Source organism: Sapajus apella, unplaced genomic scaffold (assembly GCF_009761245.1).
Source record: "Sapajus apella isolate SASKATOON/1434 unplaced genomic scaffold, GSC_monkey_1.0 scaffold9, whole genome shotgun sequence".
Classification (NCBI taxonomy): domain Eukaryota; kingdom Metazoa; phylum Chordata; class Mammalia; order Primates; family Cebidae; genus Sapajus; species Sapajus apella.
Genome location: NW_022436949.1, coordinates 41,721,796 through 41,736,549, shown reverse-complemented (window position 1 = coordinate 41,736,549; position 14,754 = coordinate 41,721,796). Strand labels below are relative to the sequence as shown.

General features: G+C 37.5%; 1 protein-coding gene across 5 annotated transcripts in view; it reads left to right on the top strand.

Annotated features, from left to right (window-relative positions):
* UGGT2 (UDP-glucose glycoprotein glucosyltransferase 2) overlaps positions 1 to 14,754 on the top strand; it is a 243,684-nt gene that overhangs the window by 65,380 nt on the left and 163,550 nt on the right. For all 5 annotated transcript variants that reach the window (XM_032277500.1, XM_032277501.1, XM_032277502.1 and 2 more), the window contains 2 exons: positions 4,970 to 5,069; positions 7,538 to 7,598. In XM_032277500.1, coding sequence (XP_032133391.1) covers positions 4,970 to 5,069; positions 7,538 to 7,598 — 161 coding nt within the window. The remainder of the gene's footprint in view (positions 1 to 4,969; positions 5,070 to 7,537; positions 7,599 to 14,754) is intronic.

Here is a 14,754-nt window from a genome sequence, read left to right as displayed (position 1 = left end):
GATAACACTAAACTGAGGCAGTAGGTTCAAATTCATTCTCAAAAAGTTTACTAAGATAATCTTTCTAAAATGAAAATCTGATTTTGGCCTTATGTAAAATCACCCAGACTTTATCACTTGTACATCCCTAATAAAATAATGGTCTTACATTAGTCCCCACAGGAAAATGTTGGCACTCACAAACTAAAAAAGTTAAATGAAGGGACTTTTTACAAAGATGGCATGATTGAGGGAAACCAGCAAGGAATGGATTTTTCCATTCCAGTATTAGCAACTAGAGGGAAACATTTTCTACCCCTAATCTTGAGGGAGGAAGAGGAGGGAGGGGTTACCAAAACCTGAGAGTATGTGGAGACAGCTGCTTGACACAACAGTATTCCCTTAGGGACTGCCCACTGTGACTCAACAAGGAGGGATCTGGGTAGTAACTATCCAGTCCTTACTCTTTTTTTGCTTACTGATCCCATATTAGTGACTTGGATTGGTGGAATCTAACTAGATATCTGAGGGCAAGGGGGCTTATTGATGAAGTTCAGATAGGCAGCCTTTTGGGGGTCTGGAGCAGGATAGAGTGGATGTGGAGGGCAAAGAAAGTATGGAGTCCTCTTATGTGAGAAAGTTTTATCTGTTTTTCCAAAGCAAATACTTCCAGAGAGACTTGAATGTAAGAAGGGGTTGATAGGACTAGCTAGCCAAGGCATTTGCATCATAAAGGACTGATTTCATGCACATCAATTAAAAGGATAAGTTCAAACTCCTTATCATGGTTTGTGAAGCTCTTCTCTAAGTTCCAATACAGCTTAGATTCCCAAATCCATAATTTCAGATACTCTCTTTCTAGTATCTTCAATTATTTTTTAAATCCTTTTTTAATGTCTCTATTTTAGCACTTTTTAAAAATTGTAATTGTTATGTTTTAAGCCTCCAAAATGTTCTCTAAGGGTCCCTTGCATAATTTAGAAAATTGTAAGTGATGGTGTGCTTTTGAAAGCCTTTAAGCAAAGAGTATGCATAGTTAGCTTAGTTTTAATTGACTCCCAATGTCTGTAAGATGTATTTGAATTTGCTAAAAGTAGGAAATCTATTTAGACCTTATTGAAATCGTGTAATAGAGTGTAATGAGAGATTGAACTCTGACTGTGGTAGAAGGCATATAGATATTTAGACTGTGAAAAGGACTCAAAGATGATTCTAGGATTTCTAGCTTGAGCCTGAGTAGAGAGAATCTATAAAACATGTAAGCAGGCTTTGGGGCTAAATATGGGACTCAGAAATAATGAAACTAGTGTTGAAAGGTTGACTTAAAGTCACTGTAAGATATCCAAATGGATAGGTTCAGTGATGGGGTAAATATCCTGTCCTTAAGCTGAACAGCGAGGATTTTAAAAGTTGAAAAATCCTAGCATAAAGATGTTGAAAAGGAAAGTGTGCTGACTGAGAGTATAGAATGAGGATCGTGACTGAGAATGCAGAATGACAAAATCAGTGCACCAGGGAGAGTGCCCTGGTGTTCATCCGCATGCAGAAAGTAAAACTCATGAAGAAGACATGGTGGAATGATGAGAAATGGAAAGGACATTATACAAGCTGAAGGAAATAGATTCTTAAGAAAGAAAAAATGATCAGTACTACTTATTTGCAGGAAATTATCCTATTGCAAAAAGAACCTAGTAAGTAAAATAAGTACTAAAAAATGTTGCGTTTGGCAATCAGGAGATATTAGCACTGGTAGTAGTTTCACTGCAGTACTGGGGACTGGAAACATGTTGAGGTAGGTTGAACACATTCTATTTAAAGTTACTTAGCTAGTTTGTGATGCAGATAGAATTTGAAGGCTGGGGTCTTGGTCTATTTTCACTTTGCTAAGAAAGACATACTAAAGACTGGTAATTTATGAAGAAAAAGAAGTTTAATGTACTCACAGTTTCACATGGTTGGGAAGGCCTAACAATCATGATAAAATGTAAAAGGCATGTCTTACATGGCAGCAGGCAAGAGAGAATGAGAGCCAAATGAAAAGGGAAACCCTTTATAAAACCATCAGATCTTGTGAGACTTATTCACTACCATGAGAACAGTATTAGGTAAACTGCCCCCCACCATGATTCATTTATCTCCCACTGGGTCCCTCCCATAACATGTGGGAATTATGGGAGCTACAATTCAAGATGATATTTGGATGAGGACACAGCCAAACCATATCATTCTGGGCATGGCCCCTCCTAAATCTCATGTCCTCACATTTCAAAAACAGTCATGTCATCCCTGCAGTCCCCCAAAGTCTTAACTCATTTCAGCATTAACTCAGAAGTCCACTGTCTGAAGTCTCATCTGAAACAAGACAAGTCCCTTCCACCTATGAGCCTGTAAAATCAAAAGCAAGTTAGTTACTCTCTAGACACAATGGGGGTACAGGCATTGGATAAATATAGCCATTTCAAATGGGAGAAATTGGCCAAAATGAAGGGGCTAAAGGGCCCATGCAAGTCTAAAATCCAGTGGAGCAGTCAAATCTTAAAGCTCCAAAATGATCTCCTTTGATTCCATATCTCATATCCAGGGAGTGCCAATGCAAGAGGTAGGTTCCCATGGTCTTGGGCAGCTCTCTCCCATGGCTTTGCAGGGTACAGCCTCCCTCCTGGCTGCTTTCATGGTGGCATTGAGTGTCTACAGTTTTTCCAGGCATACAGCGCAAGCTCTCAGTGGATCTACCATTCTGGGGTCTGGAGGACAGTGGCCCTCTTCTCACAGCTCCACTAGGCAGTGCCCTAGTGGGGACTCTGTGTGGGCAATCTAATCCCACATTTCCCTTCTGCACTGCCTTGCAGAGGTTCTTCATGAGTGCCCCACGCTTGCACTTTTGTCTGAACATCTAGGCATTTCCATACAGCCTCTGAAATTCTAGGCAGAGGTTCCCAACCCTCATACTTGACTTCCATGCATCCGCAGGCTTAACACCATATGGAAGCTGTCAAGGCTTGGGGCTTGCATCTTCTGAAGCCACAGCCCAAGCTGTGCCTTGGCCTCTTTTAACCATGACTATAGCCGCTGGGACTCAGGACACTAACTCCCTAGGCTGTACATAGCAGAGGGCCCCTGGGACTGACCCACAAAACTTTTTTTTCTCCTAGGCCTCCGAGTCTGTGATGGGAGGGACTGGTGTGAAGGTCTCTAACATGCCCTGGAGATGTTTTCCCCAATGTCTTGGTGATTAACATTTGCTCCTTATTTATGCAAATTTTTGCAGCTGGCTTGAGTTTCTCCTCAGAAAATGGGTTTGTCTTTTCTGTTGCATCATCAGGCTGCAATTTTCTGAACTTTTATGCTGTTTCCCTTTTAAAGCTGAATATTTTCAACAGCACCCATGTCACTTCTTGTATGCTTTGCTGCTTAGAAATTTCTGCCAGATACCCTAAATCAGCTCCCTCAAGTTCAAAATTCCACAAATCTCTAGGGCAGGGGCAAAATGCTGCCAGACTTTTTGCTAAAACATGGCATGAGTCACCTTTACTCCAGTTCCCAACAAGTTTCTTATCTCCATCTGAGACCACCTCATTATGGATTTCATTGTCCATATCATTGTATGAGAATTTTGGTCAAAGCCATTCAGCAAGTCTCTATGAAGTTCCAAACTTTCCCACATCTTCCTGTCTTCTTCTGAGCCCTCCAAACTGTTCCAACCACTGCCTATTACCCAGTCCCCAAGTTCCTTAATCATTTTCAGGTATCTTTACAGCAGTGCCCCCACTTTACTGGTACCAATTTACTGTATTAGTCTGTTTTCACACTGCTGATAAGGACATACCCTAAACTGGGTAATTTATAAAGAAAAAGAAGCTTAATGGACTCACAGTTTCACGTGGCTGGGGACACTTCACAATCATGGCAGAAGGCAAAAAGCACATTTGACATGATGGCAGGCAAGAGAGAATCAGAGCCAAGTGAAAAGGGAAACCCGTTATAAAACCATCAGATCTCATGAGACTTATTCACTACTATGAGAACAGTATTGGGGAAACTGCCTCCAAGATTCACTTATCTCCCAGTGGATCCTTCCTACAACATGTGGTAATTATGGGAGCTACAATTCGAGATGAGATTTAACAGCCAAACCATATCACCTGGTCTGCCAGACTCTGCCATTCCATGCCAGGCTACCTTAAGATCATTCTTTTATAGGCTTTGACCCATCATTTCACACTGAGAATGCAGGAATAAAACTAGCCTTTCTGTGTTAAACTAGTTATTTTAGTAGTATTGGATAAATTAGGATTCCACCTTTAAGGAAATATTAAGGAGAAACAATCTGCCTCACTATTAGGTAAGGAAATAATTTAGTTTTAAATCTTTTCTGACTCTTGACAAAGTAATAATACTAAGATTAATTCTTCTGACATGTTTGAAACTAACTACAGTTAGCAACACACATTTTTCTTTCTATAGGACTGTCATATCAGGTAAAATAATACTAAGTTTAGGATTTTATTTCAGCATAAAAGTAAAACAATGTCAAATTGAAAGAGAAAGCAAATGTTTCTATTTACTGAGTTAAACACAGTGGGATTTTCTTAAAGTTCTTTTCAGAATTGGCTCTTTAAAGTTCTTTTTACACCACTTTGTTATTCTTTTTATTAATACTTTTTGTCATGTTTCATTTAAGTATAGAAAAAGTAGCTTTGTGAGAGCATTTCTCTTCATATATCTCTTGAAATTATACTATAATTTGTGGAAAATAAATAATAGGAATTAAATAATAATCACTCATTGATGACAGTATAAAGCTTACATTATTTGGAAGTAAGTGATAACTTTCCGTTTAAAGCTTTTTAAAAATGCAGATGTAACACTATCAACATGTTTGTATGTTAATATTTGGCAAGAAGGATTGAGTCAGTTATTTCAATTTCATGGAAATGTCTATAAAGGTCTAACATTATGCTAGATTCCTTAATAATATTTTTCCTTTCAGATCTTAGTTTTCAAGCAGCTTCTCAAATAATGTCCACTCCAGTTTATGATGCCATTAAATTAATGAAAGACATTTCACAGAACTTCCCCATAAAAGCCAGGTATGTTAAAGTTTATTGGTTTCATTGTAGCCAGAACTCTATTAAATGAGTTTTGTGAAAATAGCTGATTTCATTTAACATGAAGATGTCAATTACTTCTTGTATATATAGCTTTCATGAAATTAGGGCCTGTCTTCGTTATATACGGATTTTTTTATCAGAGCAAAATATTGGCTTGTACGTGCATGTGTGTATGCACTATAAGGTGGAACTCTTATTAGAGGCAAATAGAAAGATAAATTTATAAAAACTTTTCTAAAATCATACATAGTAATCTAAGGAAAAACTTGTTTAAGCAATAAATAATGAAGGAGGATTTTTTCTTTCCCTTGTGGAGGATAATAAAAAGTATTATTCTAAGTAGGAGATCTATGCCCAAAGTACTGCCAAATCATATTCTTACCCTTTCAGATTCCAATGATTTGTCATGTCTTAATTGCATGGAATATTGTGTGGATACTTTTTGCCAAGAGAATGTCTAGTTGAACTGCTTCCATGAATATGCTGATGTTACATTAAACATACATTCCATTTCAATAGGAAATACATTTGCATATCTTAAAAGAGGCCAGTGCATGCAATGCAAGTTGACCATGTTTTATGAGAATTTACAAAATAACACAACTTTGATGCAATTGTATTCTGATTAGGAATGATAGAGTATAAAATTAGCAACAAGGAAAATATGAGTTAGCTTATACTGAGGAGATAAAATATGTGACAAGTCACAGTGCATGTGCAACAAGGGTGTTTTATTGAGAGGAATGGGAGAGCAGTCTTCTGTCTCAGCATACCTTCTTAAGCATAGAATGATTGCTGTGCCTTTTATTGTCTCAAACACTATTTTGTACATTTGTTCATAGTACAAATTACAGAATCTTCAATATATGTATTCTTTAATTTTGAAAGGAAATAAATAGTACATGGTTGGCCACGAGATACCAAGAATCTTTTGGTGGTATCTTGAAATAGAGGAGCTTGGCCCCTTATTTACAGATTAAGAATGAATATATTGATATGCCTCTTTCAGTCAACTTTAATTTCAGTAGCCAAGAATTTGAGAAGTCAGCATTTATATAATAAAACATGAAATATATATGAGTGTGTATAAATGTCATATATGTTTAGCCATAATGCTTTTAATTAATGGCAATTATAAAAATTATTAGATCAAATTCAAATAAAATAAAATAACTTTAATCTTGATCAGACAGTTGTTTAGCTCTATTGATGTTAAGTCAGCCTAATTGTTGAGAGATTCTGGTAGAAAACTGCTGTTAATCTGTTTAAGAAAAATTTATAAAATATGCTAATATTGCTTAATGGATAAATAGTAGGCTTGAGCATATCTCCAAAATCGTTTGGTAGATAATCTGTAAATGTTTGTTGAAATGAAATATTTGCTAAATAAATGAAAAATTTGTATTATTAAATTTTTAGTTGTAATTTCTGTTAATGCCAAATTTTTCAAAATAATATATACTTACTGTGTGCTGTTTAAGGTACCGTTTTCTACTTGAGTTTTCCTTAAAGCAGAGCTTTTGATTAACAGTCTTTTAATTTTTTAATTCTATTTATAAAATTGACAGATATATAACTAGCCATGTTTAGGAATTATCAAGTTGAATACAGTCCATAGCAACTGTATTTTAAACATTTCTGCTGTCTTTAAATTATAAGTGAATTATAAACTCTTCAAGAGTGAATAGGCTGGGTGCAGTGGCTCACACCTACAATTTCATCACTTTGGGAGGTTGGGGTTGGAGGATCACTTGAGGCGAGGAGTTTTAGACCAACCTGGGCAACATAGCAAGACTCCATCTCTAGAAAAAAATTTAAAAATTATCTGGGTATGGTGGTGTGTTCCTCTAGCCCTAGCTCCTTGGGAGGCTGAGGTGGGAGAATCACTTGAGCCTAGGAATCTGAGGCTACGATGAGCTGTGATCATGCTACTATAGTCCTGCCTAGGTAATAGAGTGAGACTCTGTCTCTAAAAACTTTTTTTAAATAAAAAGTTGAAAAAAAATTGAAAGAGTAAGTAATGTGAAGCCATCATTTCAACTTTTAGAAGTTTCTACTCTGGTAAGATCCCAGGTTAACTAATATTCTTCATGTACATACATTAATGTACACATACATTGGTAATTTCATACAAAATTTCTCTGTTGGACAAAACAACACAAAATAGCTCTCTCAATCAAGGGTTTTCAAAAAATAAGTAGTAAATGATGACAGTCCATACTGTATACAGTTAGTACACATGAAATTTTGGGAGCCTCCATTCCACTTGAACCAAATACTGTTGTCAAATGAAAGCAAAATTAGGCCATATGGAAATGTACACTTTTCAGTCATGAAGGATTTGGAGTTTTGAGCTTTTTATCCAAAGTGTTAGATTACATTGAACTATATAGCTCAGTTCTAAACATTTAATGAAGGATCAATTATATTAGTATTCATTTTTCCAGATCTCTAACCAGAATTGCTGTAAATCAACATATGAGAGAAGAAATACAGGAAAATCAAAAGGTTTGTTTGAATTTTTTATTTTTTTATCCAACTAATATCACTGTTTCTGACTTTGGGTCTTTAATTTTCATATAAAAAAGGAAATGGTAATTTGTGCTTTTTTGATTATTAAAGCAGTCTGAGTTCTTCCATTTTTATATTGTCAGCTATATGAGCATTTAGTCTGCGATTCTAGCCAGTCTTTACTGACCTATCTTCTACTTATTTCATAATATATTTCAGAATTTCTGCACAGGCACTATGGTTTTCTTCATAGGATAAAGAATAAAGGCTGTGAGTTAATTATTCTGTTTCTTTTAATTAGTTTTGCTTAAAAGCTGTGAAGACTGAGTCAGTGTTAGACTGTTGGAACATTACCAGAATCCTGTAGCCAATAGAACACAATTGATCACTGGTTTGACAAGTGGTCTCTTAAATTATCTATAGACCCCAAATGATTCTAGTTGTGTTAGTACTTGTAAAGTGCTTACACCACTGCATGACTTTATTACATAGGACTGGTTTGGCTTTAAGTGATATCATAACAGACTTGCAGGGCCCTAAACAGGAGTTCATTTTTCTCACTTCTTAACTGTTTTAAAAGCCAAAAGAGGCAGGAAGGATAGTACCAACCACATTCATCCTTACTTAAGCCTTCTTGGAACATTTTAGCAGACTGGTTTCTATCTCATTGGTGAGGATTTTGCCATGTGGCCACCTTAGGCTACAAGGGAAGCTAGAAAAACTAGTGTTTACTTTTCTAGTAATGAAAACAAGCAAAAGAGAAGTGGGCTAGGTATGGTGCTAACTTAGCCAGCCAGCAGTGACCATCATACTGAGACAGAGTGAGCTATCAACAAATGTTGGCTGTTGTGATGATGACAGACAACTACAATGATGATAATGAAGAAGAAGATGCATAGTTTATTGGAGAACAGGTGTTAGGAACCACAGCACATCATTCCTACCTGAGACATTTTTTGCATCATTGACCACCTTACAAATTCATGTGTATCTTTCAAAATGGATTAGTGGTATTAGGTCCTTTCTAAGATGTTCCTAATTGCTCTTACCATTTTTCATGCAGAATGGATTGTTTTCTTATGACAAACAAAGGAGTGGGTTTAGGAGTAGAGGCTTAATAGGCAAAAGAAAGAGAAAGGAGAATATCTGTGAGAGAGAAGAGAGAGGCACCTGAATGGGAATTTGGACTGGCTACAGAAGTGTACTGGATTTTACAAACAGGCTTGAGGAGATGGCGTCTGATTTACATAGGGCCCACAAATTGGTTGGAGCAGATGTGATGTTTTACGTAATGCATGGAGAATGCTGGCCACCCCCCTCTATTATGCAAGTGGACTTTCCACTTGGCTGCTGCCATATTGTCTGCTTCTTACTATACATGTGGGCTGGAAGGAAGGGAAGATGGAGCTGCCGTTTCAACATGCCTAGTCCCAGGTAGCCTTTTCCTACTGGCACAGTGCTGGCATTTACCTGTGCAAGCTTCTACCTTGCTTGCCTATGTCTGCAGCTCTGTTTTACAGGCTGCTCTTTGTTAGAACAGAAAATGATTTGGGGACTGCTTTTCATTAAAGGAAAACCTTACCAAGGACTCACTATCTGCCTAAATAATTTCTTCTTAACTGCTATATCAGAGCCATGCTGGCAACCTGGCTATGGCAGCTTACTCAGGGCCACTATGGCCACTGCGGCTATCACCTTTTCTACCTCTTAGCCATTTGGAATTAGCAGTGAAAGAGTTTTAAAATGAGCTTTGACTGCAGAGCAAGAAATCTTGTAAACAAAATAATCATGACAATGCAGATAGTTTTTTTGATCACCTACTTCTTCCAGAGCACAGTGATAAGAGAAAGACAAGGATGATAATGTCTTTCATGTAACTAATCTAGGGTAAATGTATTTAGACTAGCAGTCTATGTTACCCACTAGCCCATGGGATGTGGGAGAAGAAATTTAAACTGGAGTTCCAACCCTGGGGAAGAGGGGAGTTAATGATGAAAAGGTAAAAAAACATCTTGGACCATTCATTGCAATTGCATTCCACATGGATTGGTCACAAGAAAGCCCTGGAAGTATGTTACTGTTACAGCCTCTCATCCAGACAAACCAAAAAGTACATTTCCTGCAAAACATGTAAAGGAAATGTTCACAGAAAAAATACATAATAGTGGTCTTTTTTTTTTTTTCTCAAGCTGCAGTTTATTTAAATGCCAGGTTAATTACTGTGGTGTAAATTACCCTTTTAAGGATTTACTTAAGAAATTTGAAATGCTTTCCTCTGGGTTTGGGACTAAACTGTGATAGTTTCCAGGTTCATCCATGTCCCCTCAAAGGACATAAACTCATTGTTGTTTATGGCTGCATAATATTCCATGGTGTATATGTGCCACATTTTCCCTGTCTAGCCTATCATCGGTGGGCATTTGGGTTGGTTCCAGGTCTTTGCTATTGTAAACAGTGCCTCAATTAACATTCCTGTGCATGTGTCTTTATAATAGAACAAATTATAATCCTTTGGACATATACCCAGTAATGGGATTGCTGGGTCAAATGGAATTTCTATTTCTAGGTCCTTGAGGAAGCGCCACACTGTATTCCGCAATGGTTGAACTAATTTGCACTCCCACCAACAGTGTAAAAGTGTTCCTGTTTGTCCACATCCTCTCCAGCATCTGTTGTCTCCAGAATTTTTAATGATCGCCATTCTAACTGGTGTGAGATAGTATCTCAATGTGCTTTTAATTTGCATTTCTCTAATGACCAGTGATGATGAGCATTTGTTCATATGTTTGTTGGCCTCATAAATGTCTTCTTTTGAAAAGTCTGTTCATATCCTTTGCCCACTTTTGAATGGGTTTGTTTGTTTGTTTCTTGTAAATCTGTTTTAGTTCTTTGTAGATTCTGGATATCAGCTCTTTGTTAGATGGGTAGATTGCAAAAAATTTTTCACCTTCTGTTGGTTGCTTGCTCACTCTAATGATTGTTTCTTTTGCTGTGCAGAAGCTCTGGAGTTTAATTAGATCCCATTTGTCTATTTTGGCTTTTATTGCCAATGCTTTTGGTGTTTTAGTCATGACATCCTTGCTTATGCCTATGTCCTGAACGCTTTAGCCTAGGTTTTGTTCTATGGTTTTTATGGTGTTAGGTCTTATGTTTAAGTCTTTAATCCATCTGGAGTTAATTTTAGTGTAAGGTGTCAGGGAGGGATCCAGTTTCTGCTTTCTGCACATGGCTAGCCAGTTTCCCAACACCATGTATTAAACAGGGAATCCTTTCCCCATTGCTTGTTTTTGTCGGGTTTGTCAAAGATCAGGTGGTTGTAGATGTGTGGCGTTGCCTCTGAGACCTCTGTTCTGTTCCATTGGTCTATACCTCTGTTTTGGTACCAGTACCATACTGTTTTGATTACTGTAGCCTTGTAGTGTAGTTTGAACTCAGGTAGCATGATGCCTCCAGCTTTGTTCTTTTTGCTTAGAATTGACTTGGTTCTGTGGGCTCTCTTTGGGTTCCACATGAAGTTTAAGGTGGTTTTTTCCAGTTCTGTGAAGAGGGTCATAGGTAGCTTGATGGGGATAGTGTTGAATCTGTAAATTACTTTGGGCAGTATGACCACTTTCACCATGAGCGTGGAATGTTTTTCCATCTGTTTATTTCCTTCCTAAGCATGAGCATGGAATGTTTTTCCATCTGTTTGTATCCTCTCTTATTTCCTTGAGCAGTGGTTTGTAGTTTTCCTTGAAGAGGTCCTTTACATCCTTTGTTTGTTGTATTCCTAGGCATTTTATTACCTTTGTAGCAATTGAGAATGACAGTTTGTGCTTGATTTGGCTCTCTTTAAGTCTGTTATTGGTGTATAGGAATGCTTGTGATTTCTGCACATTAAGTTTGTATCCTAAGACTTTGCTGAAGTTGCTTATCAGTTTCAGGAGATTTGGGGCTGAGATGATGGGGTCTTCTAAATATACAATCATGTCATCTGCAGATAGAGACAATTTGACTTCCTCCTTTCCTGATTGAATACCCTTTATTTCTTTGTCTTGCCTGATTGCTCTGGCTAGAGCTTCCAATACTGTATTGAATAGGAGTGGTGAGAGAGGGCATCCTTGTCTAGTGTCAGATTTCAAAGGGAATGCTTTCAGTTTTTGCCCATTCAGTATGATATTGGCTGTTGGTTTGTTGTGAATAGCTTTTATTATTTTGAGATACATTTCGTCGATACCTAGTTTATTGAGAGTTTTTAGCAGAAAGGGCTGTTGAATTTTGTCAAAGGCCTTCTCTGCATCTATTGAGATAATCATGTGGTTTTTGTCTTTGGTTCTGTTTATGTGGTAGATAACATTTACAGACTTGTGTATGTTGAATGGCCTTGCATCCCCAGGATGAAGCCTACTTGATCATAATGGATAAGCTTTTTGTTGTGCTGTTGCAATTGGTTTGCCAGTATTTTATTGAAGATTTTTGCATCTATGTTCATCATGGATATTGGCTTGAAGTTTTCTTTTCTTTTTGAGTCTCTACTGGGTTTTGATATCAGGATGATGTTGGTCTCATAAGATAAGTTAGGGAGGATTTCCTCTTTTTGGATTGTTTGGAATAGTTTCAGGAGTGGTACCAGCTCCTCTTTGTATGTCTGGTAGAATTCGGCTGTGAACCTATATCAACCTGGGCTTTTTTTGGTTGGTAGACTATTAATTTCTGCTTCAACTTCAGCCCTGGTTATTGGTCTATTCAGGGTTTCGACTTCTTCCTGGTTTAGGCTTGGGAGAGTGCAAGTGTCCGGGAATTTATCCATTTCTTCCAGGTTTACTGGTTTATGTGCATAGAGCTCCTTGTAGTAATCTCTGATGGTAGTTTGTATTTCTGTGGGATCTGTGGTGATATCCCCTTTATCATTTTGTATTGCATCTATTTGATTCTTCTCTCTTTTCTTTTTTATTAATCTGGCTAGCACTCTGTCTATTTTGTTAATCTTTTCAAAAAACCAGCTCCTGGATTTATTGATTTTTTGAAGGGTTTTTTGTGTCTCTATCTCCTTCAGTTCTGCTCTGATCTTAGCTATTTCTTGTCTTCTGCTAGACTTTGAGTTTTTTTGATCTTGCTCCTCTACCTCTTTCAGTTTTGACGATAGGGTGTCAATTTTTGATCTCTCCTTGCTTCTCATGTTGGCATTTATTGCTATCAGTTTTCCTCTAGAGACTGCTTTAAATGTGTCCCAGAGATTCTGGTATGGTATGTCTTCGTTCTTGTTAGTTTTGAAGAACATCTTTATTTCTGCCTTCATTTCGTTCTTTATCTAGTCAATATTCAAGAGCCAGTTCTTCAGTTTCCATGAAGTTGTGTGGTTCTGAGTTAGTTTCTGAATTCTGAGTTCTAATTTGATTTCAGTGTGGTCTGAGAGACTGTTATGATTTCCATTCTTTTGAATTTGGTGAGGAGTGATTTACTTCCAATTATGTGGTCAGTTTTAGGCTAGGTGTGATGTGGGACTGAGAAGAATGTATATTCTGTGAATTTGGGGTGGGGAGTTCTGTAGATGTCAATTATGTTTGCTTGGTCCAGATCTGAGTTCAAGTCCTGGATATCCTTGTTAATTTTTTGTCTCGTTGATCTGTCTAATATTGACAGTGGGGTGTTAAAGTTTCCCACTATTATTGTTTGGGAGTCTAAGTCTCTTTGTAAGTCATTAAGAACTTGCTTTATGTATCTGGGTGCTCCTGTATTGGGTGCCTATATATTTAGGATCTTTACCTCTTCTTGTTGCATTGATTCTTTTACCATTATGTAATGTCCTTATTTGTCTCTTTTGATCTTTGTTGGTTTAAAGTCTATTTTATCAGAGATGAGAATTGCAATTTCTGCTTTTTTTTTTTTTTTTTTTTTGCTCTCCATTTGCTTGGTAAATCTTCCTCCATCCCTTTATTTTGAGCCTTTGTGTATCCTTGCATGTGAGATGGGTTTCCTGGATATAACACACCAATGGGTTTTGTCTTTTTATCCAATTTGCCAGTCTATGTCTTTTGATTGGGGCTTTTAGCCCATTTACATTTAAGGTTAATATTGTTATGTGTGAATTTGATCCTGCCATTTTCATGCTAGCTGGTTGTTTTGCCCATTGGTTGATGCTTTTTCTTTATTGTGTTGATGGTCTTTACCATTCGGTACGTTTTTGGAGTGGCTAGTACTGGTTGTTCCTTTCTGTGTTTAGTGCTTCTTTCAGGAGCTCTTGTAAGGCAGGCCTAGTGGCAACGAAATCTCTCAGCAATTGCTTGTTCATAAAGGATTTTATTTCTCCTTCGCTTATGAAGCTTAGTTTGGCTGGATATGAAATTCTAGGTTGAAAGTTCTTTTCTTTAATAATATTGAATATTGGTACCCCCACTCTCTTCTGGCTCGTAGGGTTTCTGCTGAGAGACCTGCTGTGAGTCTGATGGGCTTTCCTTTGTGGGTAACCCGACCTTTCTCTCTGGCTGACCTTAGCATTTTTTCCTTCATTTCAACCCTGGTGAATCTGATGATTATGTGCCTTGGGTTTGCTCTTCTTGAGGATTATCTTTGTGGTGTTCTCTGTTTCTTGGACTAGAATGTTGGCCTGCCTTGCTAGGTTGGGGAAGTTCTCTTGGATAACATCCTGAAGAGTATTTTCCAGCTTGGATTCATTCTCTCCATCATATTCAGGTACACCTATCAAATGTAGATTAGCTCTTTTCACATAATCCCGTATTTCTTGGAGGCTTTGTTCTTTTTTTTTTCAATCTTTTTTCTCTAGTCTTGCTGTCTTGTTTTATTTCATTGAGTTGATCTTCAGTCTCTGATTCCTTTCTTCTGCTTGGTCAGTTCAGCTGTTGAAATTGTGTTTGCTTCACGAAGTTCTTGTGTTGTGTTTTTCAGTTCCATCAGATCATTTATAGTCTTCTCCAAGCTGTTTATTCTTGTTAGCATTTCATCAAACCTTTTTTCAAGGCTCTTAGTTTCTTTGCATTGGGTTAGAACATGTTCTTTTAGCTCAGAGAAGTTTGTTATTACCCTTCGGAACCTGTTTCTGTCAATTTGTCAGACTCATTCTCCATCCGGATTTGTTCCCTTGCTGGTGACGAGTTGTGATCCCTTGGAGGAGGAGAGGCATTCTGGTTTTGGGTGTTTTCATCCTTTTTGCGCT